This window comes from Puma concolor, chromosome D3 (genome assembly GCF_028749965.1).
Source record: "Puma concolor isolate L17-30 chromosome D3, mPumCon1.1.hap2, whole genome shotgun sequence".
In the NCBI taxonomy this organism is placed as follows: Eukaryota; Metazoa; Chordata; class Mammalia; order Carnivora; family Felidae; genus Puma; species Puma concolor.
This window is the reverse complement of record NC_141678.1, coordinates 29,069,644-29,094,343: the sequence shown is the minus strand read 5'-3', so window position 1 is coordinate 29,094,343 and position 24,700 is coordinate 29,069,644. Positions and strand designations below refer to the sequence as shown.

Below are 24,700 nucleotides of genomic sequence, written 5' to 3'. Positions count from 1 at the left end.
AGCTCTGAGGTGTCTGGATTTGGCCCTTTGGCAGCATTTGGGGTGGTGGTGGCTGGTGGTGGAGGCGTGAGGAATTGGAGGGCCAGGCCAGTTAGCAGGATGGGAAGCTCCAGGAGGCGGGAATGAATGGGCGGCAGGAAGCCCGTCTGAGCCCGAGCCAGGCCCTGCAGCCGCTGCCCTTGGATGTCACCTACCCTTTCAGTGTGCTGTGGACAGAACTGCTGCGGGCACTGCCCACCCGCGATCCCCATTCCCCCAACTGTGACTCCAGGGCTCCTCCGCCTGTACCTCTACCTCTGCTCTCGTCCCACGGCCCTTTCTCAACGCTGCAGCTCAGAGCTCTTTGCAAAGTAGCTCGGGGTCACAGGGAGGGTAAGGTCCCCGTTGCCCTCACCTGGAGCAGCAGCCACGCCGGACCCCCTCTGCTCCTGCTCCTGAGACGGGAGCCACCGAACGCTGTGGGCTGTCTGACCACGTGCCACTGCCCCCCCAGACCCCGACCGTTGGAACCATTCCCTTCCTTGACCTCACTGTTCTTCGTTATGACTTCTGGACTCTGCATCTACTAAGTCCCAGGGAAACGGAGGGTCCTGTCTGTTCTCTCTGGGGAACACAGCGCCCACCCAGCACAGCGCGGGGTATACACAGCAGGTGGCTGTTTTACAGCTCATGGGTGAACGGGTGGAGTGTCTTGTTTTCGCATTTTAGGGTGTTAGGGAATGTTCTCAGGTGAAAAAAGGGCACAAGAGAAATGTGGATGAGGGAAGCCATGGGAAAGTGAAGGGTCACGGGGACACCCATCCTTGTGGGCAGGGTGGACACCGTCAGGGGGAGCTATGAGGGAGGTGTGCCGGGGAAACGGCGCCACTGAGATCTGACCCCACACCATCATCTCCGTGTGTTCGTATCGCTTTTCTTGACTGAATGAGTCTGGGAACAAAAGTCACTCACTCATCTGTTCACGTCCAACTTGTAGAAATACTATCTTGGGGCGCCTGGGTGGCTCAGTCGGTTAAGCGGCCGACTTCGGCTCAGGTCACGATCTCGCGGTCCGGGAGTTCGAGCCCCGCGTCAGGCTCTGGGCTGATGGCTCAGAGCCTGGAGCCTGCTTCCGATTCTGTGTCTCCCTCTCTCTCTGCCCCTCCCCCGTTCATGCTCTGTCTCTCTCTGTCTCAAAAATAAATAAAAAACATTAAAAAAATTAAAAAAAAAAAAAAAAAAGAAATACTATCTTACTTCCATCGAATTTGACAAAAGTAACAATCCTGCCCAGGGACAGGAGGACATTAACACTCACGCCTGGCCAAGCACCCCAGAGACACTCATGTGGGGCCGGAAGGTGCACGGTTCGGTTCCCAGCTGCACACACAACCCTCGGAGCTTCCTGGAGTCACAGGAAATTTGACTCACATCCTGGGGTTGCCAGCTTTTTGTATTAAGGCCACCCCTGACGCGCTGAGTAGAAGGCAAAATTCTCCCAGCATAGGGGCCCCTGCGTGGCTCAGTTAAGTGACCCACTCTTGATTTTGGCTCAGGTCATGATCTCGTGGTTCGTGGGTTCGAGCCCCACGTGGGGCTCTGTGCTGACAGCGTTGAGCCTGTTTGGGATTCTACTAAGTAAAAACTTAAAAAAAATTCTCCCAGCTTAGATACAGTTCAGGGCCCATGCTGGCTGAGGCCAACTCTGGGCCTGGTTCCCAGAGCTCTCGGAGGCCTGCCCTCTCCCATCATGGCCACTTAGGGGTTTATGGCTGCCTTGGTCTGTTGCTGCTGTAAACAAACCCACCGTCCCCCTGGGAAGGACAATGGTGCCCTCAGTGGTCTCTGCCAACCCCAGCTGTTTGGGAGACCTGTGCAGACGACCGTGCTGGAGGCTGAGCCCTGGGACCACAAGACTCGGGAGCAAAAACTGCTTTATTCAGATCTGCGGTCAGTTACAAACTTGGTTTGTTTTTTGGTCACAGGCCCCAGAATGCCATTATTCTGAGTTCACATCAAAATACAAAGCTCAACATTTAGTTTGGAAACTTAAAAAAACCCAAAACACCCAAAACAAAGGTTTGGTTTAAAATCGTCGTTGAGATGTTCTCTCTGGTGCGTCCCCTGTAAGATGAATGCATGTGCTCGAGACCCTGTGGGGATGACTTTCGACAGAGAACATGAAATTGCTGTGTAGTATGAACATTCAAATGTCATCAAAAAGTTAGTGTCTTTGCACTCGATTCTACTGAAGGTACAAACAATGCCTTTGACCATCTTTGGTTGCAGCACCAGACGATGCCCAACTCCCATGGCCCAGCCACATCCCCTCTGCCCATGGGACAAGCGAGCCTGTCTCGGATGAGGCAGTGACGCTGGGCTGCCACCAAGCAACGTGCTTAATGGCTTGGGGGCCAGGAGGGAGCCAGAGGTGAAGCACTGGCCCACTGAGCATCTGTGCTCCTGGAGGATCTTTTCTTCTAGAAAGTGGAGCTGTAGGGCCCAGCCCCAGAATTGCTGGCAATGCGTGAAGAGTGACCCTCACTTTGCCAAATGCGATGGCAAAATCTAGGTTTAAAGTCAGGAATCAGAGAACCATCCTCTAACTTTCTCAGGAACCTCTAGGGTTTTGGAATCTTCTCTGGAACCAGACACTGAGGGACCGTCCTGCTGTCGGCAGGGAGAGGAGAGGCACGCCACCTTGCCAACCTTAAGGATGGCGAAGCCCCTCCTGGGCAGCACTGCCTCCCAGGCCTCACACAGCTAGACCCTGGGGCGTCAGGTTGGAGAAACGCCTGGAGGCCCATTTCACTGCAGGGCCTGTGGCTGAGGGAAGCAGGGAGGACCGAGCGGCTGGGTCCGGCACCGTCCTGTGACACTAACAGGCCCTTTGATGTCACTCCCTTCCTTGGCAAGCCTGGACCACACCCTTCCGGTTTCATCTCCTCTTACGCGTGGCATGGCTCCGTGGCTGCAGGAAAGTGGCCCCCTAGCCCGGAGGTGGCCTCTCAGGCTCGAGGGAGAGGCTGTGTGGGCCTCTCGCTGGCGGCCCTGCATCGGCACCCGGCCTGAGGTCAGAGATGGTGCAGCTTGCTGCGCTCGGTGAGCAGCGTCATGGCCACAGCGTACAGGAGGTAGCCCAGCACGAGGAGCAGGGCGCAAGGGAGGGGCCCAATACAGAACAGGGAGGCCACGAAGAAGGCCAGAAGCAGCGAGAGCAGCGTCCGGTAGCTGCCCAGGAAGCGCAGGCTGAGCCTAGGGCCCCGGGGACGGCGGGCCGCACACCCTCGTGCCACCGGGCTCAGCAGGTGCCTGTCTGCCAGCCCGGGCTCCGTGAGGTGGTACCGACAAAAGCTGCCGAGGAAGTCGGCACGGGAACACAGGGCTGCCATCGGGCCTGCAAACTGGGCAGAGACAGAGGCACGGGGAGTGGGCGCGGGCAGGGCCGCACGCTGCCCCGGCCTCTCCCCGAGGGTGGCAGGACCAGAGGCGGGGGCGGCCCTCCCGCGTGCACTCACCCTGCGGTTGATGGCGGAGGACAGCCGGAAGAGCACGCGGACCAGGCTGGCGATCTCATAGCTCCGGATGGGCTGCAGCTCTGAGTCACCCTGGTACTCGATGTCAAACCTTCGCAGCCCATTGATGATCTAGAAGCAGCAAAGGAGGCGAGCCCCGGGTGAAACCTGGGCCGTGCGAGCAGCCCTGCGAACGCACCTCTGCGACGCCTCACAAGTGCGGTCTCCGCTGCCGGGCCTGCCGGGACAACAGGGCTCGGAGGCTCGGCCAGCGGGAGCCACGGCCACGCCGCCAGGAGAGCGGAGCCCTCCGGGGTGTGGCCCTTACCTGGTACCGGCCCAGCGGCGTGAGGATGAGCCCGTCCTCCCCCACGACGCAGTCTGGGAGCTGCTTCTTCCCATTCTCATCTTGAGTCGTCCCCAAGGCAAGCGTGAGCTGGGTGAGCTGAGCCTCGCTGAGCTGTGAGGGAGGAAGCCCCGTGAGGAGGCAGTGCCGCTTCCTGCTACCTGCCTTCACTCTCGGGGTGAAGGGAGGAGACTGGCCCCCCTGGGCCTCTAACGGCGACAGCAAGGGGGCCCAGACGTGACATCGTGGGCACGGGCTGTATCTCCCACGGGCTGGGCAGGGGATGAGGGCCGCGGGACCGGACGCCAGGAAGGGGACAGCTCCCCCGGCTCGTACTCGGAACATCTGGCACAGGTACTCCAGGGCCTTCTCCAGGTACTCGTCTGTCTTGCGGACACTGTCCTGCCCTATCTCGTCCAGATCGTTGGCTGCGTAGGAGCCGTTCGTGTCTGCGGAGCAGAAGCCCAGCCACGACAGAAAGGGGCGGCCGGCCGTGCTCTCCCCGCACTGGTCAGAGATGGACTTGGCAGTCTGCTTGGCCTGCGTGATGAGCTGAGCCAGGCGCAAGACCTGCGGGGCATGGGGGCAGGTCAGCCAGCTCGGGTGGTGCCACCGCACGCCACCCAGCCACCAAACAGGCTGGCAGGCGGACCTGGAGGCCCTCAGCAGGCCAGGAGGAGGCCAGGGTCTTTCAAGACTAAGACGTGCATATTCTACGTGTGTGTGTGCGTGTGTGTGTGTATTTCCTTTGGAGAGACACGGAGGCAGACTGTGAGCAGGGGAGGGGCAGAGAGAGAGGGAGACACAGAATCCAAAGCAGGCTCCAGGCTCCAGTTGTCAGCACAGAGTCCGATGTGGGGCTCAAACTCAGGAGCCCTGAGATCATGACCTGAACCAAAGTCAGACACTGAACTCACTGAGCCACCAGGCGCCCCCAAGACGCCCATATTCTAAATGTGAAAACTTTCTAGCAAGTGCTGCCTTTATCATCAGAAAAAACGTAGACCGCACTGAAAAAAGAAAAAAAGCCAAGGTACAGCAGCGTCCACCAACACCCAACCTTCCTCCTTCTGTACAACACGTGTGCTCTCCCTGGCCCTGCTGTTGCCACGGCTTCGGGACGGCCGTGTGGCCTGGGGGAGCCCCAACTCACCAGCGTCCGGACCTCGGGCCCAAACATTGGGGTGTACTTGCAGTCCTGGCCCTCCAGGCTGTAAACGTGGCTCTTCACCTTGAAGGAGGCGTCTGTGACGGCTGGGGGCCACGAGGACAGGAAGCTGCCGGTGAAAGTGGGAGCTGTGAAGAGTCGGTGCTGGCGGTGCGGGATGACGAGTTCTGGCTCCAGGAACAGCTGTTCCCCTGGAAAGCAGAACCCGACTCTGGCTTCAGCTTCCATGGCACCAAACAGCCAGTAGCCGCTGGCTGGCTTCCTGGGTGCCGCTGAGGCTTCCGAGGGATAGGGACCGAGTGGCACAGGGGCCCAACTCCTAATGTTCCCGGAGCCCCCACCAGTCTCAACAGGAAGGCCGACATGCACAAAAGAAAACCAGAGAAGCTAACACCCGATAAAGCCATCTAAGACACGACACGGGCCAAGACTGCTTTCTGATGCCACCAAGAGTCACCAGGGAGACACAGCTCTGAGCTCTGCTTCCCCCGCCCAGCACCCCCGCAGCTCCTGCCCGGCACGCGTGCCACAGGGAAGGCAGGATGCCGCTAGGCTCCGACGTCCACCCCGCCACCGTGCACCAGGAGTCCCCGTGGCACCTCTGCCAGCCCACCGCGAGCCCGTGAGGCACATGCAGGGTCCGTGGGTCCCTCTCTAAGTGCTGCTTCCCTCTGGCTGAGGGCTTACCTTTCTGGATCATTTCAGCCAGGTTGGGCTGGGCAAAGACTTTGGCCACTCGGAATACCATGAGCGCGTTCTTGGGGCTGACCAGGTCGGTGCGGAGCGCGCGGCTCAGGAAGCCCACAAAAAGCTTGGTGTACATCAGCAGATTCTCCTGCACAAAGGGTGCCCTGGGGACCAGGCAGTGCATCAGGGCCCAGAACTCCCACTGGAGGCAGGACTACACCAGTCTATGCCCTCGCTTCACTAGCGCTCTCTTCCTTGGGTTCCAGGTTCTCGCCTGCCACGACCTCATCGTGGCTGAGGGACCAGGGGTGGGGGCAAGGGAGGAGGCACAAGGGAGGCAGGGAAGACCTAGGCCTCCTATAGACGGCGCAATCCTCTGTAGGATGCGGCCCTTCCCGAGAGGGCCAAAGCCTCCGCAGCAGAGGCTGGCCCGGGCACCAGAAGGAGCACGAGGAAGGCAGTCGTGGAGAGGAGGCGCTGGCGGAGGCTGGGGGGTTGGCCGTGAGGGCGGGAGGGGAGGCGGTGGTGGCTGCTATGCAGAACGCTAGTGAAGACGGGTCGGGGGGTGCTTGGGGGCGAGTGCAAACATACATCTGAGGGGAGACAGTCAACGGCAAGGGGACAGCACAGAGGAGTCACCAGCTGTTTCTGTGGGAGATCAAGCCCAGGGCCCAGACAACAAAGCACAGTCAAGGAGGGAGGGGCCTGTGCCCCACCTGGAAGCAGGTCCCCCTAGGGAGGACAACGGGCCGGGGCTCACCATCTCTCCGACACACACCGGGCCAGGCAGTCGCTGCTCTGAGCCTGCTTCTCAGGTGCATACCTCCAGGGCTGTAGGTAGCTCAGCCACATCTCCAGGACCTGGTGGGACACGTGTGCCCTGAGGGCCTGGAGGCTGGCATTCTGCTGGGCTGTGGGGCTGGGGCTTTGGTCCAGGTCCTTGGGTGGCCTGGAGCTCGGCTCCCGGCAGGCAGCTCAGGTGAGGAGGGGGTGATCCTAACCGTGGGGCTTCGGTTCTCCTGGAGGTGTTACCACGTTCTCTTCCCACACGCCACTCCGAGAGGGAGCAGGAGGGAACTCCGCACCCCCTATGATGTTTCTTTTTTCATCTTTAATTAAAATGATTTTTTTAATCTGCAGATAGCTGACACACAACGTTACATTAGTTTTAACCCTCAGGATATGTAACCCTCGTGCCAGCCCTTCGGAAGCGAGTGTGGAACGTGTGGAACACAGGAGTGCTTTCCCCAGCTGAGGGAGCGGAGCCTGTGAGGCTCAGTGGGGCTGGGAACCCACCCAGCGTGGACCCACTGGGTTCCAGGTCAGGGCAGACAGCTTTTCTGTACCTGGGGGTTGGCTCTGAAAACTCAAATGGGCAGAACAATGTGACCCACCAATGTGACCCTCTGCGGCAATAGCTGATTCCTTCCTGCATCCGCCCCACGGGACCTCCCTCATCAGGCACAGAGGGCAAAGACAAAGAAAGCAAGATGGGGCTGACACTCACGGCTCTGAAGGACGCATCCAGGGGCCAGTGGCCAAAGCAGTGCTGCAGGAAAAGGTAGAGTTTCTGCTGGACAAACCTCGGGACGGCGGCCCTGCAGGGGAGGGGAGGCGAGGAGAGGGTCCCCTCATAGGTGAGCCAAGTGGCTCCCGGTTCCAAGGGCCAGCTCTGCCGGGGTGAACACTGGGCACCCCTGAAGGCAAGGCCTCCTATTTTGGGCCCCATTTTTCACAAAGAAACCAAAGTTCAGAGAGATTAGGGAATGTCCCAAGGACACACAGCACACAAGCGGTTGACCTAGTATGGCTCCTGTGACCACCTCTGCTTGGGTCACCACACACAAGTCACCTGCTCTGCCGGCCCCAGTTGGCCTAGGAGTCAGGCCACCGTCCTGGCCCTTTTGACAGAAGGACTGGGGGAGCAGAGGGGAAGAGGAGGGGGAGGGTGCAACACAGAGCTCAGCCTCCCATGACAAATGAGCCACTTTGCAGTGAAGGCACTCCCAGCCCATCGGCTTTCCTGGGCATTCTGAGTGCGGTCAATGTAGATCTTCCACTCTGCCCACACTGGGGAGGAGGGGACAAGACAGGGCAACAAGATGGGGCCTCTTTCTGGCCAGCCTGGCTCTTTCTACTGAAGACGGCAGGCCTGGAAGGAAAGGCCGTGGCAGCCAGGCAGCCCCCACCCGCCTGTGGAGCCAGAGGAGGCGTCGGGAAACAGACCCAGGAGGGGTCAAGGTGATTTCCCACCTGCCCCACCCTGCAGACGCCTCACAGGCCGACCCCATGCCCTAAGGATAGGTTACTGTGGGCAACAAGTATGTGCAGTAGGAGGCAGTGGCAGCCAGGGACACGGGAGGCCTGTGCATGCCCTGTACCCACCGTTTGAACTCCTCCAGGGGACTGGTGGCGTGAGAGTGGGTGGAGGGAGAGACCTGCTCAGGCTTCAGGCTGTTGGAAAAGGCGTGCAGATGCTTTAGCAGCAGGCGCACCACCAACACGTGCTCCTCCGTGGGTGTGAACGACTCCTGAGGTTGAGGGGGAGCTGTGTCAGGACCCAGACTGGTCCCAGGGTGGGGCCCCCAGGCCTGGCCATGTATGTCCCGCCCAGGACCACTTCTCCCCGACAGGATGTGTGGGCCACCCACAGGGCCCTCCCTGGGCCTGGCACGCAGCAGATAGACCTCGCATGCCAGCTCTGAGACCCGCTAAGAGCACGCAAGGCAGGGCGGGACGGCTTTGCTAAAGCAGACCTGAATGCTTCCCTGTGTGCTTCCAACCGCTTCTTGCACCCTCTGCGGCTGACTCGGGTCATTGCTGCCCGGCCAAGTCCTCAGGGGTCCCCCCCAACTCCTGGCCAGCCAGAGGAGGAGCAGGGGGCAAGGCAGGCCAGTATCCCACCCTGGATCCGGACTCAGGGTCTCCTGCCTGCCTCCCAGGTATATGAAGACAGCTCGCTGGGGCCCATGGCTTCCTTTTTCAGGGAGAAACACTCCCAAATTCCTTCTCCTGCTGTAACCCTCACCCTTCCATCCACTTCCTGTCCTGGACACAGCCAGCTGGGGCTTGGCGCAGGGTGGCCCTTCCTCTATTGCTAACAGCCCTGCCGTCAGCACAAGACAAGAGTGCTTTCTATCTTGTCAGGTGAAATTCTCATTCACAAGGTTCAGGTAGGATCTTTAAGACCCAGCCCCGAGGGGAAAGCCTGTCTGCTGGCTCTTCTGTGACGGAATACAGGATGGAGTCTCCAGAGTGGCAGAGGATGGCACCGGCAGGATACGCTGCCTCCGGCTCCCAGCTCTGGGGTGCCCGGACGCGCTCCTCTCCCCACACTCACCCCCCAGGCCTCTGGGACCCCCACAACCTCGATAGAGCTTTTGGCAGCCTAGTCCAAATCCCGCGCAACGTTGAGGCTGGCACAAGCCGTGCCTCCTGGCACAGCCCGGGCACCCAGTCACAGCCCCACCACTGCCCGCGGCACTGCCTTCTCCGCTCTCCTTGCCATGGATCTGTCTCCACAGGCCTAGGCAACACACCACACGACTCGATAAGACTGCGGGGGAAGCTACGGGGCTTCAGGAGGAGATTTTCTTCTGCTTATCTGTAAGCTTAAGCGCTGAACTTGCATCATTCGAACAACAAAAAAAACGTAAGATATTTTCACAGTAACGGAGGATCAGAGGGCACTGTTGCCAGGCTGTGACTCCCCCCAGGAGCCTCCCCCTTTCTCATTCCTGGCCCCTCGCCGACCCACCCACCATCTCCCTAGCGGAGGACAGAGCATTTGCACTGAACCGGGAAGCTCCTTGGGCTATCTTCCCTCTGGACAGAAGCCAAACCTTCCTTCTCACCCCCCCCCCCCCCCCCCCCCGACCCTCGAGAGCCAAATCCCCACAGGAATCCAGCCACCGCTGCTGTAAGTGGGCCTCCTCCACCCGCACGGCCGTTAGGGACACTTTCCCAAAGCCAGTGGCATTTCTCACTGGGCCCAGCCCTTCTCAGCTCAGCAACCCTTCCCATGGTGGGTGGGGGGAGGGCTCTTACCCCTCCTGCTGTGCACTTTTCTCCAGGGATGCTGCTCTTGGCCAAGTGAGCCCTTCCCCAACACACGCTGGAGTGGTACCACTTCTGTGCTAAACCCGCCCCTGCTGGCCCTTCTGGATCATTCTCTTTCCTCTTCCCTGTGGCTGCTGCTTCTGAGTGGGAACCCTGTGCGCACTCACCGCCCCATCCCAGCAAACGTGATTTCTTATCTTGTGCTCAAATATCAGGTTAAATGCGGTGTGCTCCCACTGAGGGGGAACTGGACAGACCCCTGGCCTCGAGCATGGGATCTAGATGCATGCTTTCTGCCCAAACTTCCTGACATTCATCTCACGAATCCATGAACTACCAGACTCCATCTGCCCTGAAACAGCCTGTAGTCCTGCACTCCATCTACCGACCTCAAGACTTCAAATCCCTCCACACTGGTCATCTCTGCCTAAAGCAGACCAGTCTCCGTGAGGCCCTCTCTTGCTCTCGCCTACCTCTGTGGGAGCACAAAAGTCCATAAGAGGCCAGGCCCCAGCATGCTCAAGGGCCAACAGCCTCTCCAGGCTAGGGGACGAAGCCCTTGTCCTCCCTGCCCCTTGGCCTCACACAGGCTTGGGATTGACAGACCATGCCACCATGAGCCTTGGGGCTTCCCTGGGCTCAGTCAGTTCCTAGGTACCAGGCCCGCAAAGCCAGGTGAGTCAGGCCACTGCGAAGGCCACACTGTTTCCGCTCCCTCAACCCAGGGGCAAGCACAGAAGTCACCAACTCCCAAGAGCCTACCACATTCCAACTGGCTTGGGGCTTGGCCAGGCAGATCTGGTGGCCCCACACCCCAAACCCGGGCTAGTCTACCAAGCTGAGGGCTGAGCCAGGCTAAAGACGGATGCCTGCCACCATCCCCAACACACACTGGCCTCACTCTGCTTGGAATTGGCCTGAATCACCCCAGTTGGCCCCCGGCCGGACCCTCGCTTTACCACTGCACTGCCATGCGCTCCATGGCTCACACCACAGGGCAGGGGTGAAACAAAACAATATGAGAGCGGCCAGTACTTGGTAGGCGTGGAGGGCCTGGAGGCTGGGTTGGGCAGGGCTGTGGAGGGCGCTGGAGACACTGAGTCGGTAGTGCAGAACCTCCAGCTGAGAGACAACAAAACAGAGAAGCCAAGAACAGGCAGGGAGGGCAGAGGACAGGGCAGGGGACAGGAGGGGAGAGACCGGGGAGGGGACAGCAGGGAGAGAAAGACAAAAGTGAGCCCAGAAGTAAGGAGAGAAAACAAAAAACAAAAACAAAAACAAAAACAAAAGCACGTCAGTGACAATCCAAACAATCACAGCCCAGCAGCCTCAGACCAATGGGACACCACCCTCTCAGCCGCCCAGACGGAGCCCTTCCTGGTGGGCAGACTAGAGCCAGGCCCAAGGGGTGCTCTTCCACCTGCCAGGCAGAGGGACAGACAGACCCTCAAGGTCACTTGGGCAGCCTCCTTTATGTCTCTGGGGCCTGAAGTTCTCTCCAGCTCCCTGAGGTCAGCCTGACTCACTTTCCTTCCAGAGGGTCCTGCCCTCCCCCAACCCTGAATGCTCTGTGTGCAGCGTGTGCACACTGGAGCCCACCAGGATCCCAGGAGTCTTGCTGGGACACACTGATGGCCACCAAGGCCCTGAAGGCCCCGAGGCTCAGAAGAGAAATTTTTGAGGAGCTAGTTCCAGATGGAGACCTCTTTGCTCAAGAAAGAAAAATTTGGAACTTATTGGACTTCCCTGTGTTGTCCCAAGAAGAAAGTTACCAAACTGATATATGATGAGATCAGTTCCTAGGTGTCAAAGATCCAATCAGCGACCCCTCCTGAATGGGGCTGATTCCCAGGGTGGCACAGAGGCAAGCAAGGTTTAGCTCACCAGGCCTGACACCTTCCACACCCCACATTCCCGAAATCGTTAAAGGTAACGTGAACACTCATGGGTTCGAATCCTGGGAGACCCACCTCTCGTACCTCACCAGGACTCCCCAACTCCAGACACACAGAGCCCTCCATCAGTCCCGACGGGCCCCAAGAATCTGGTCATGGCCGCACACACCCAGAGGCAGCTGGAACCCTGAGGCTGGGACAGCCTGGGCCATGGGGGATGACAGCAGAGCTGGCTTAAGCTGTCCACCCCTACCCCACCTCTGCCCTGCCCCGCTGCAGCGACAAGGCCTGCTAAAGCAGTCCCCTTTAGCCAAGCACAACCCAGAGCCGGCCCTGGCACACATCCTGCCCTGGGAGGGCCATGCCTCCCACCGCGTACCATGCTTCACACGGGAGAGGTCAGAATGCGTGTGCCAGACCTCGAGGAGACAGGCACAGCCACAGACGCGCAGAGCAGGGGCAGGAAGCAGCACAGCAAGGAGGTGTCTGCCCTTCATGGCCTTCCTCTGGGCCAGACCCGGGCTCAGCGACAGCTCTCAGTGAGGAATCAGGGAGCACATGGTTCCCCTGTGGGGGGTCTGCCCAGCCTGCAGGAACACAGTGCAGGCCCCACAGTGTCCTGCGGGAATATGCGGTCTCTACCGACCATCTGACTCTCCTGAAGCCCTCCCTGCCCAGTAAGCTGAGGCAGAGCAGAGGCCCGGGCTGTAAGGAGCGAGCATACACTCCGGACCCAGGCTAGGCATGGAAGCACCACGGGACCTCTCAGAGCTGCGTTTCCTGCATCTTTCACATCAGGAAAACTGACCCCAAGGCTAGGATTTCCAAACGGTACAGCACAGGCCTGGGTAAATGGTAAGGAGCCTCAGGTGAAGCAGACCCCCATGGCTGTCCTTCTCCCCTTCCCACACACCAGGTTTTCTTAGGTTTTGCTTTCAGCCTCAATAGGAGGCAAAGACAAATAGGAAACAAAACAAAACAAAACAAAACAAAACACAACTAAACACCTCAATGGGTACCTGGTGGGGGCTTCCCAGTCGCCCCCTGACTACCAGTCATTCTGAGCAGCTCTCCCCCGCCCTGTGGTCTGGCCAAGAGGAAGCAAACGTGAGGAAGAAGGGGAAGGCTCCCCTGCTCCGGCAGGGACGGCCCACCCTCCTCCCTCGTATAGGGCTCGGGATCCTCACAGGAGACAACCTAGAGGACCTCTGTGACTGGCAGATCTGCTAAAAATGACAGTGAATGTGCTCCCCCTGGCTCAGAAGACAGAACGAGCAGATGGGAAGGCAATGCAGCAAAGCAGCCCCGGCCTCTGCAAAAGCCACATGCACAGGGGCTGAGTGAGCCCCCAGGGCCCTAGGGGGAAGCCTGGCCCCTGACCCCCGTGCACCAGCCAGGAACATGCAGCCAGTCCACTGTGGAAGCAGCAATGGCAGTGCAAGCACTTAGTAACGCGAGAGGCCCAAGACAGAGTTCTGGCTTTCCCTCTGTTCCCTGTGATGTCAAGGACAGAGATTTGGGTCACTCTGCACTTTAAGAGAGCAGTGGTTGGGGGCTGCTCCCCAAATGGGTACTCAGAAGGGCAGCAGAGAAGCAGAACTGGTTGCCAACACTTTGCAGAACCACCACCACTTGCTGGAATCACAGAGGGAAGGTCACAGGCCACCCTCGTGAATTTTAGCCTACAGAGTGTTAAGTCGTAAGGAATCTCTCAAGAATTCTGTCTGGCGTTGACAAAAGCAAAGTCTGAGGAGCAAACACAGAAGTGCACAGAAGCCACAGATCACACAGTTGGTTACAGGCCCCAGTTCACACGTTTCAGGCGGTTTCATGGAGCGTGAACCTAGGTGCCCACCCTGCCTAATAAGAGGCGAACAGAGCTGTTGTACTCTGACGAGTCCAGTAGGCTGCCGGCCCTGGGAACGTTCCAGGGACACAGCTGCCTTCACGCCTCTGCAAATGAGCATGCTGCCCTGTGAGGGAAGAGAGGGGAAAAAGAGGAGGAGACAGGCCAGGCTGCATGCAGGGAGGCATCAGATCCCACCCACTGCAGAAAGGGCTGCCTGCCAATGCTCTGGAGGAGGTGGAAGGCAGTACGGGCACCAAGGTGAGCGAAGTCGGCCGGGTGCCACCTCAGCGGGAAAGCAGGAGACGCTGTGATAGCAGAGGGAACAGGCCCGGATGTGACTCCCAGAGGCATCCGCAGCTCTCCTGGCCCCAGAGCACGAGCACCACAACCTCAGCCATTCCGGCTGCCAGGGAGGGGGCTCTGGAAATAGCATGGGGAGGACCCCAGAGAGGACAGGCCTGCAGCCCGCAGGGTGCAAGCCCACCCCAGAATGAAACCCACCTGCCGTCCGGCATCAGAGTAAGGGGTGATGGTGAGTTTCTGCTTCCCACCATCCAGCCCTTGACAACGAGCTGAGATCAAGGACAAGAAGCAGCAGGTGGACCAGGCACACCAGGGCCAGAGCAGAGGGGATGAAAAAGTGTGGCAACCTACCTTGGCGTGAGGGGACTGCATTTTTTGGTACATCTCCAAGGAATAATGATGAAGCCACATTTCAACAAAAACCTGCAAGAGAGCACTGGATGGTCAAATGGTTTCCATCTTAGGTATCACAGCCATTCCAGGGGCAGTTCTTTTCAACCAACGGTGTTGGGAAAACTGGGTATCTACATGCAAAAGAATAAAGCTGGACCTTTACTTCACACCATGAATAATAAATAACTCAGAATGGATGAAAGGCATACATGTAAGAGCTAAGACTTAAAACTCTTAGCAAAAACTGTGGGCAGAAAGCTTCAGGACACTGGACTGGGGCTATGATTTCTAGCTCTAAAAGCACAGGCAACAAAAGAAACCAGACAAATTGGACTTGATGAAAATTCAAAAATATTTTGCACGTCAGAAGACATTATCCACAGACAAAGGTCACCCACAGGATGGGGGAAAGTATTTACAAATCGTGTATGTGATAAAGAACGGATACCCAGGATAGAAAGACAACTCCTAAAACTCAACCACAAAAAAATAAAGCCACTCAATTAAAAAACGGGCAAAGGACTTGAACAGACATTTCGCCAAAGACGTACCAATGGCCGATAAGGACATGAATAGATACTCAAATCATCAACCATGAGGGAGGTGCAAATCAAAACCACAGGGAGACACCACCTCACATCCATGAGGATGGCTATACTAAAAGATAGAAAATGATGGGCATTGGTAAGGTCGTGCACCGCTGACAGGAATATAAAATGGTACAGCCCCTGTGGAGAATGGGATGGCGGCTCCTTAAAGTATTAAATAGAACTATCGTATGACCCAGCAATTCCCCTTCAGGGTATATACCCCAAAGAACCGAAATCAGAGTCTCTAAGAGATATCTGTACATCCATGTAGAAACAGCTATTCACAATAGCTAAAATGTGCTAACAACCCAAGTGGCCATCCATAGATGAACAGAAACACACAAAGGGGAATATCCACATGACAGAACATTATTGAACTCTGGGGCACCTGTGTGGCTCAGTTGGTTAAGCACTGGACTCTTGATTTCGGCTCAGGTCATGATCTCACGAATCATGAGATCAAGCCCTGTGTCAGGCTCTGCGCTGAGAATGGGGCCTGCTTAAGATTCTCTCTTGCGCCCCCTCTGCCCCTTTCCCCTGCTCGTGTGCATGCGCTCTCTCCCTAAAATAAAGCAAACAAACAAAACCAAACAACAACAACAAAAACGCTACTGGGGCAGGGGTTTAATATCCAAATGATGGTGATCACAGGAAACATCTCCAGCAACGTGGGAACAGGTTGAAAATGTCGAAGGTGGGGAAAGCTTTTACACGGATCCAATGGAAACTGAGCAGCGCTCATATTACCACGAGAAAGACAAAAGTCTTTGGAAAGGGGACGCTGGGATGAAAAATACTACCAATGACATACAGGTTAGACACATGGGCACGTTTCTTCTAGTCTGATTCCCACACGCCACAGCAGGAGAACACCAACAATTCAGAGCCACTTTCAGGCTGAGGACAGTCTTTAGGCCTCTGCCCCTGGGGGTGGAAGGTGGCCAGGCAGTTTATTTTGAAACAGAAGATGAGAAGAGCCTCCTCGCGCTCACCTGAAGCAGAGTTTCTGACCTCCAGATCTCATGGGAGGCAGGGTCTGCATTCACAGATGTCTGATGAGAGATGTGTCGCTTTAGGAGGCTGGTGTGGTGGAGGCCATAAGAAGCGAAGGGCATGGTTGGTGTTCTGAGGGAGACACAGGAAAAGGCCTTCGTTAGGGGATCCTGCTGGCACAACCAGGGGCAATCTCAACATCAACATCACTGGCAACAGTAACCATTACCACTTGTTGAATCATAGAACGACCCCCAAATCCATACAAATCCATATCGATACACACAATCAACAGACAGGAAGAAAAGTCTTTCCTACCACAGAATGCCCACTGATAACTATAGGATGAAACCAGACAGCTATCCTCTGGCAACCAACCAATTAATAACTGATTTGGCTGACGATCGTCAAGGGACACGAACGCCACTGATAATTACAGAGTCTCAGTAGATCTTCCCAACAAATCCCTTTTGTTAATTAATTTAGGCACAAAGGACCCATTTAATTTTATGGTAGGAAAACCTGGCCAACACCCCCTTGGCCCAGCGAACAAGACAATGTTGCAAGCACACAGACTCCACGGGCTGCTGGGTCTAATCACTAGGAAATACCAGAGAACTTAAGATAAGGGCATTCTGCACACCTCCAGGCTGCACGCTTCAAAGGTGTTGAGGTCAGGAACCAGGGAAAGACTGAGAGAGTGTTCCAGACTGGAGGGGGACCAGAGCCAACCACACACAGAGAGTGACCCTCCCCCAGATCCCAGCCAGGTGGCAAACATTAGTGGGGTAGACAGTGCAGCCCGAATGGGGTTTGAGGATTAGATGGCAGCCGGGTAGCAATATTAATTCCCTGACTTGGATAGAAGTGCAGGAGGCTGTGTAGGAGAATGCACTGGCTCTTAGGAAATACACTCCAAGACATTAAGAGGGAACAGGCATTGCATTTATAACTTACTCAAATGGCCCAGGAAAAACACATACAGATAAAGGATGAAATGATTCAGAAACGTAGGTGAAGGACTTATGAAAGTTTTTTGTTATCGTGGCAAGTTTTCTAGAAGTCTGAAATTCTATGTTAAAACAAGCCAACAAAATCGGGCCCAGAGAAACCTGCCTCTGAGAGGGTGTGAACCTGGCCAGCCCTGGTCCTTCTTGGCCGCAGCATTACTGATGCCGGAGCAGCCTCTCCCCACCTCCGTGCCCCCACCTCCTCTTTTCAATCTCCCCTCCTTGGGCACATCTGTGCACACATGTGAGGTCTGGGTCACAGCACGGCACATGTCAGCAGATGTGGGGTGGGCCTGAACCTGCCTCCCAGGGAAGAAGGCACACCAGCAAGACTGAGGAGGGTGAGGAGCACAGCTGGCAGCTCCCAGGTCAGGAGCGTCTCCTGGGGAGAGGCGGCCAATGAGCCACTGGCTAAATGCACCCCGCCAAGGCCTCAGTTCACCCTCGAGTTGAGGCTGGCTGTACACTCCCGTCCTGCACGGTCTAGCCACAGCCCAGCCTTGGACTGGCACGAAAGGCTTTTTGCCCCAGGGCCTCTGGCTCAGGCCAAGACCTGGTCCTGCAGCCTACACACATTCTTCCTGTTCTTATTCCTCCACATGTCAGCCCTGCTGTGGCCTGCCCACAGCCCCTTTCTCTCCAGCACCACCTGCCTAGTGCCATCAGTCAGCCCTGGCAACACACCGCTTCAGTGTGGGGCTTGGATGCACATGTGGGGAGGGCTGCTGTGGGCAGAACCCAGCCCACTCCCAGACCAAAGCCAGCCCTCGTCCTTGTGGCCACAGGACCTAATCACTGAAAACCCACACAGATGTCCTCCTTTACCCTCCTCTCCAGTCTGTGCTAGGGCAGCTGAGGTTGAGATCTCAGGCATAAGAAAAGTTGGGACACCATGAACAAAGAGTGGCACTACTGTCCCTATGAGCAATGCCCGCTGACCAGACCACCCCCTCATGGAAGAACCAGGCCTTAAAGGCTAGCCACAGGACTGGGCCACTCCAGGCCAAGGGCCAGGGCAACCAGAGAGCCTTACCTGGGAGCGGGTGAGGGGTTGGGCCCCCCAGGACTGGAGGAGAGTGCGGGGAGCACACTGCCTTCTGTGGGCAGGAACCATGACAGGTATCTGTCCACGAGGATGAAATAGGCACAGTCTGAAGTTCGTATGTGGAGAGTCCCAGGGAGTGGCTGGAAAAGCAAATCTGCATTGGTGTGTAGCTCTGGGTGCCACCCTGGCTGCTAACCCCAGCAACTGCAGGGCTCAAATCACTGCACATGAGCCCTGGGACATGGGCCATATCCCAACGGCCCGAACACAAGCACCTTGGGCAGTGCCAGGAGCAAAGTTCCCACCACAGGGGGCTAGACCCCACAGTCCTTCTCGGCACATGGGAAGATGACGTACAGCAAACTTCCCGGGCACCTCTGCCCTGCGCCTATGCCCAGTAAGCACTTCCTGTGGGAAGCCTTCCCGACTACCACTCGAGGCATCGGGTCACCCCACATGACCTGTCAAATCCGCCCACCAGCCTGTCATCCTCACTAAGTGAGAATGGCCTGAAGGGCGAAGGCTGGAGGAGGATGCAAAGGAGGAGCTGGAGAAATGAGGTGGAGACGGAAGAGAAAGAAAGTCCTAGGTCACAGCCCCCACCCTTCATGGGGGCTTTGGTAAAGAGCTGCTTAGGGGCATCCCTTTCATACCTTTTGAGTGATGAGGCTCAACGCAAAGAAGAACATGTAGTACTCGAACGGATCTGACGGCAGTGTCAGGGGGCAAACAGGCAGGGGTTGTTGGACCCCCCTCAGCATTACGTCTTGGCCACCCATGGCCTCCCCACCCCTGGGGGACTGACAAAGGATACTGAGGGCCAGGTTCAGGCCGAGGCCCCCCGTCGGGGGGAACTGGACCTTGTTGTGGTACAGGGGGCTGTCGGGGAGCACGCGCTCCTGGATGGATGCCTTCACGGGGCCCTGCGGAGAGAGCGTGTTGGGCTTGTGGACAGGCTCTGGCAGGGCGCCCCATGCAGCGCAGCCTTTGGGAGGGGTGCGGTGGAGGCCACAGGCACTCAGACCCTGCCTGGGGGAGTGGTGCCGTCCTCTGGGTAGCACCAGAGCAAGAGGGCCTCCACTCAGAATTGTTCACGCCATCCTCAGGAACACCCGCAAACAGCAAGGGCAGCAGCTGTTTGAGTTTCTGAGCCTTGTCAAGCACTTGATGTTCCCCGTCTTCTTTGCTCCTCAAACCCCCTGAACAAGTCATCCCTTAATTCTGCCCCCTGGACCGGAGACTCAGAAAAACAGCAACTGGTCACATGGCCCTGCCTGCCACTCAGCCAGGTACAAACCAGGAGTGTGGCGCCTTCCCCATGGGCAGAGTTTGGAATGATCTTTAAAAAAAGTAGCCACTGAAGTTCTATGTGCCACGCCCCCTGGGCCCCGAGCAGACACCATGGTGCCGTGCCCACTGCCGCAGCCCCTCAAGCCCTGCCCGCCTCCCCCACGGCCGCAGCCGCTGTGCAGGGTGCTCTGACCGAGCACGGCTCTCACCCCACGGCTTACTTACAGGCAGGTAGGAAACCGGAAAGTCAAACTTATAGTCTTCGGCCTGGAGCTTATAAACCAACTTCATCATTGGGCCACTGGAGATGAAATTAAAACAACAAAAACAGGGCAACGAACTGCAAACCATCTTGCTTTGACGGTTTTTTCTGAGTTTTGAGAAATTCAGTGCTTCAAGAATGGGATCACCATGAGGAAACATCCGGCCCCTCTCGGGTGACAAACCTACCTACCCGGGGTCTAGAAACTCCATTGCAATGCTGTACTCCACAGGGCTCACTCGCCCCTGTAAGCAGCGGAGGTTCCAGCCAACGAGGACACCGTCCAGGCTGCCGAAAATGCTCTCTACCAGCCACGGGAAGATGGCGTGCAGCTCCTGAAATGGGTGTGCAGGGGAGGCTGCGGGCAGGCTTGCTGAGGACCGGTGCCCACTGCCGGGCTCCATGCCACGTGAGCCTCCCACCCAGTCCAGCCCCGTGCCACAAACTGCCCACCTTGTTCATGGAGTGTGTACACATGAACTGGAAATTTCTGGAGTCACTGACCACCCCTGATGACATTCCTCTGATCATCGGTGAGAATCCTTGTCCAGGCCAGCTGCCTGGGCTTACACTACTATTTGATAATTCTGGGTGTGATTTAAATGTTATCTTTTCAGTATTTTCATCAGGGTTTCTCAATCTTTTTGAGCTGGATGCTTCCTTGTTGGGGCGGGGATTGTCCTGTGCATTTGGGATACTTACTAGCACACTTGGTCCCTACCCACTTGATGCCAGTAGCACCCTCCCCTGTGTGACAACCAAAAATGTCTCCAGACGGTGCTAAGTATCCCATGCAGGACAGAAGCACCTGTGGCTGAGAACCCCTGGCCTACATGCTGACATGTTTAAATGTGTCCATACACGCGACAGTTACAATACTGGGTCAAGCCTCTGTCCAGGGCAATGCTCAGAGGTAGGAATCAGGGGCTTATATAAGAACATTTTTCAGGGGCGCCTGGTGGCTCAGTCGGTTAGGCATCTGGCTCTTGATTTCCACTCAGGTCATGATCTCACAGTTCACAGGATCAAGCCCTGCACAGGGCTCTGCCTGGACAGCACAGAGTCTGCTTGGGATATTCTTTCTGTCTCCCTCTCTCTCTCTCTCTCAAAATAAATAAATAAACAAACTTAAAAAAAAATGTTTTTCAACGAGTATGAGACATGCCCCAAGGAGATGCTAGCACAGCTGTACCTTTGCTGGAAAATCCTCAATGACTTTAACCAAGTCTTGGCACCGCTGTGCAAAAGGCTTATTTACAGAGTCAGCTTTCAGGCTAGCCTAGAAGATAGAACAAACCAAAAAGATCATGAGCATATTCACTTGGTGGCTTTTGCGGTTATCCTGGCTCGAATCAAAACAGAAATCCAAATGATAGGTAGGAGTCAGACATACCACCGGCCTGGTTCCCCGGCACCTCGTGCCTGTGTCAGTGGCCTAAAGGACACGACTAGGAGACGCCTTGGCTCTCCACATCGCCAGCTCTCAGGCTTCTTCCCTGCACCCTCTGTCAGGCATCCCCACTTATAGCAGAGAACTGCACATTTGCATGACCGAGGTGACTTCCACACAATCCATAAGCAGGGGGTCAGCTCCAGGGTCAGTCCCACAACCAGAAGAGGATGCTTATGCGTAGGACACCCCTCAGAGACCACAGGGTACTCACTGAGTGTATACACGTGAACTGGAAATTTCCCATGTGACGACCCCCTGTGATGACCCCACTGTGATCATCAGTGAGGATGCCCAGCAAAATGAGAGTGACAGAAGGCCTCTTAACCAAGCTACCCTTTATTCAGTAGGTAACAAACCAACTAAACTCACTATCTTAAGAAACGAGGCACGCAGGTGAGAAATGATAGATAGCTTTAACCAAATGTTGACACTAATCATGAAGGTGATGGACAGGCTAGGAAATTCAGGACAAGAATGAAGGAAATCTACCCAAGGTCATGGGGTATGGATTAAGATCAGGAGAAAATATCGGAATGTGAACCAAGGGGGCTTTGCCCAAGGATACCTAAGGCCTTAGCCACCTCTAAATGAAGGTGGTGTCTCAGTCAGAGGTGGAAACCTGGCCTGTTGCAGCCACGGAGGGTGGGTAGGTTAGCAGCATGCCTGGTCTCTACCCACTCGATGCCAGAGGCACTGCCTCTGTTGGCTCTAGAGGGTGCACCATGGAAGGATGTCCTTCTGAATAAATGTTTACGAGAAGTATCTTCTGGGACCTGAAATTAGGAATCCTCACCACTGATATCTGCCTCACACCTAACTTCTTGGTGTCACGTTTAATACTTAGAGTACAGTCCTGGTTGCCCCCAGCACAGCAGGGTCCCTGCCCCTCCATTGTCCAGGGATGACAGTACGATTATTAGAATATCCCATAAATGTGTAAAGGTTTACAAGACATGAAAATTCTGATGTATGTCCTTTCCCGTGCTCCTCCCCAGACCTCAGGAAGCAGTAAAAATGGCATGTGAATCAACTTATCTTGTAGGTAAGAAGCTCCTCTTGTAGATAAGAAAAACAGGGCTCAGAGGTTGAGTAAACCCAAGGTCCTACACCATTAGGGGGCAGAGCCAGGTCTAAGGATTCTAATCCCAAGTCCAACGTTCTTTTCCTCACATGCCCCTCAGAAAACCACCAGTGCAAAGTTCAAGTCAGTGGATAGGACTCTCAAGTCCCTCAGCTGTAGAACCATCATCTCACTGACCCTCACGCCGGCAACTGACACTTACCAGGAGGAAGCTGGGCTGCTGCAGGTGAGGGAACGCCATAGCAGCCTCCCGGGGAACGTTGAAAACGGCCACCTTAGGAAACCACTGTGAAAAAACCAAGGCGAAATCTCAACATCTGCCACACGACACTATACTACAGCACAGCCTGTGCTGCCAAGTTTCACGTTTTACAAAAACGCTGTGCTGATGCAGTACGTGGTGGCCAGCTTCAGAGCCGAGTTCGCAGTGGCGAATCTGTAAAGCTTGTACAGCACTTGCTGTGTGGCACGCCTGGTTCTAAGGACCCTCCACGTATTTCCTCATTTAATACTCAGTGGTAGGCAGAATTTTAAAGATAGCCCTCCACGATTCAACCAAATGCTCATGCAGGTCCTGTGAAGGAATTCTGCAGATACAATTGAAGTCTCAAGTGGGCGGACCCTAAGATATGGAGCAGTTCCCATTGCCAGCCAGTAAGGAAATGGGGACCTTAGTTCTGCAGCCCGAAGGAAGTGGATTCTGCCAGCAACTCGAAGAAGCTTGGAAAGATTTTTCCTGAGAGCCTCTAGGTAACAGCAAAGCCAACCAACACCTTGATTTCAGTCTTGTGATATCCTAAGCAGAGAATCCAGCCAAGCCCTCCTGGACTTGACTATAGAACTGCGAGATAATAAATGGACGCAGTCTTAAGCTGCTAAGTTTGTTAAGCAAGAACAGACTCTACTTCCTCACGACAATCTGCTGGGCCAATACAGATAAAGAACTAGCAGCAGAGAGGAGGTAACTCACTTGCCCTCACTCAGCAGAGCCAAGACTCTAATATACTCATCTCCTAACACATCTCCCACAGAGACAGGTGGGTGAATCTCCCGAATGTCACCTGTGCTCTATGAGGATGAATGGAGGGGATGAGCAAGCTGGAGGAAGCTTTCGAACAAGCCATCAGAAAATCAGGAGCAACTCTTTAGATTCCCTTCTCTGACCATCCAGGTCAGAAACGGAAAATATCCAGACTTGAACAGGAAGGGAGCCTGCCGAGTCCCACTGATGATGGCTTTCCTGGCACAGCTGTGCCCACAGCAAGAGTAAAGGTGCTGAGGTGGCAAATGAAAGTGTATGTGGATGGAGAAAGACTAGATGCAAGGAGGCTGTGAGGCAGTGGAGTTGAGGGGAGATGTGCATCTCTGCTTCTTGGCAATATAAGCATCTTCCAGGTTTTCTTCAATTCTTGATATTAGCTATCAAATTCAGGTGTCTTTTTTAAATGGTTATTTATTTATTTAGAGAGAGCACATGAGCAGAGGAGGGGCAGAGAGAGAGAGAGAGAGAGAGAGAGAGAGAGAGAATCCCAAGCAAGCTCTGCACTTGAACCCATGAACAGCAAGACCGTGACCAGAGCCAAAACCACGAGTGATCAATCCATCAAGCCCAACCGAGCCATCCAGGCACCCGCTATCAAATTCAGTTTCAGGGAAAATGTAAACACTTTGCTCCTGAACCAAGTGGCCAGGAGAACACTGATTAAGATGACCAAAGCAGAAGGATCAAAGCAGCGTAAAATCTTGGCCTGTTTGCAAAGGGCAGAGCTTTAGAGACGATGAGGTGGAAGCACCTCCTTCTTAGACGAAGCCTGCATAGGCAGCAGCTTAAGAACTGAGGCCCAGAGGCACCAAAACAAGGAGTATTTCCAAGAGAGGGCAGTGTCTCGTCTGCCCTGTTCTCTAACGCTGACACAGCCTGGCTCGTCCATCACACCGTTCTCCGCTGTGTACCAAGTGTTCCCTTCATCCGCCACTTTACACCCACTTGCTTCAATGGCTGCTTCGGATCCTGTTGGGGTTTCTTCTCAGAGAGGCATCGCCAGTCATGCCAAGCAAATCACACTACTGCCAAGGCCTCCCTTTGGTTGCGCTCTGAGAAGCAGAGTATGTTCCCAGAGTATGCTCACAAGTATGCTGTTAAGTGAGCATGGGAGCTCCATATTACAGAAGACGAAACTGAGGCTCACAAAGGTCGGTCCACACAGGGAGGAAGAGTCAGGCGAGAAGCCACACCCGGCTCTTCCTCCCACACAGCCTGTGGAGCCCAAGGCTCAACTTTAACTTGAATCTCTCCCTTCCGCCAACCCGTCAACGAACGTTAACCAAGCACCCACCAGGACCGGGTGTGCGAGGCGCGCGAGAAGGTGGCACGAGTGCGCAGCCCACGAAGACGGCATGAGCGCACAGCCGAGCCCTTGGCTTCCCAGCCTGCCCGCCCGGCCGGGGGCAGAGCTACCGGCGCCGGGCCTAAGGCCTGCGGCTCGCGTAGAAACGGAAATGACTTAGGCGGAGGTCCGGAAGGGGGGGGGCCGGAACGCGGGGGCCGTCCCGCACGCGGCCGCAACCACTCACCTGTGGGACCCATAAAGTCGCCCGCCTAAGGGACGGAGACCGCCATTCGGCTACCCGGCGCCGAAATGTCGTCATCAAGCTGCGCTTGGCGTCACGCCTCCCCTGGCCTGGCGGGAAACGCACCGCTACCTCGGCGAGCAGTTACCTCAAAGGGCGCGTGCGCAAAGTGAAGGCCGGCGGGGTTTATGGGTTACACCTCCGGATGCGC

At 56.0% G+C, this 24,700-nt stretch overlaps 1 protein-coding gene across 7 annotated transcripts; it reads right to left on the bottom strand.

The window, feature by feature from the left end:
- Positions 1-1,896: 1,896 nt before the first annotated feature.
- LOC147575454 (sphingomyelin phosphodiesterase 4) lies at positions 1,897-24,656 on the bottom strand. Of its 7 annotated transcripts, none has more exons than XM_086682313.1 (20): positions 24,493-24,656; positions 22,121-22,204; positions 20,577-20,663; positions 19,577-19,719; positions 19,348-19,423; positions 18,647-18,755; positions 18,486-18,538; positions 17,821-17,972; positions 15,777-15,909; positions 14,153-14,224; positions 10,790-10,876; positions 8,081-8,226; positions 7,203-7,293; positions 6,456-6,556; positions 5,696-5,859; positions 5,006-5,199; positions 4,177-4,410; positions 3,823-3,954; positions 3,498-3,626; positions 1,897-3,383 (listed from the first exon to the last, which is right to left on the bottom strand). In XM_086682313.1, the coding sequence occupies exons 1-20, from the start codon at positions 24,565-24,567 to the stop codon at positions 3,054-3,056; spliced, it is 2,592 nt and encodes an 863-aa protein (XP_086538439.1). In that variant the 5' UTR covers positions 24,568-24,656; the 3' UTR covers positions 1,897-3,053. The 7 variants fall into 7 exon arrangements, 6 of the variants coding, with proteins under 6 accessions (XP_086538439.1, XP_086538437.1, XP_086538438.1 ...); XM_086682311.1 differs by having other exon boundaries at positions 4,994-5,199; positions 24,493-24,655; XM_086682312.1 differs by lacking the exon at positions 24,493-24,656 and adding an exon at positions 24,255-24,410 and having other exon boundaries at positions 4,994-5,199.
- Between the last annotated feature and the right edge of the window lie 44 nt (positions 24,657-24,700).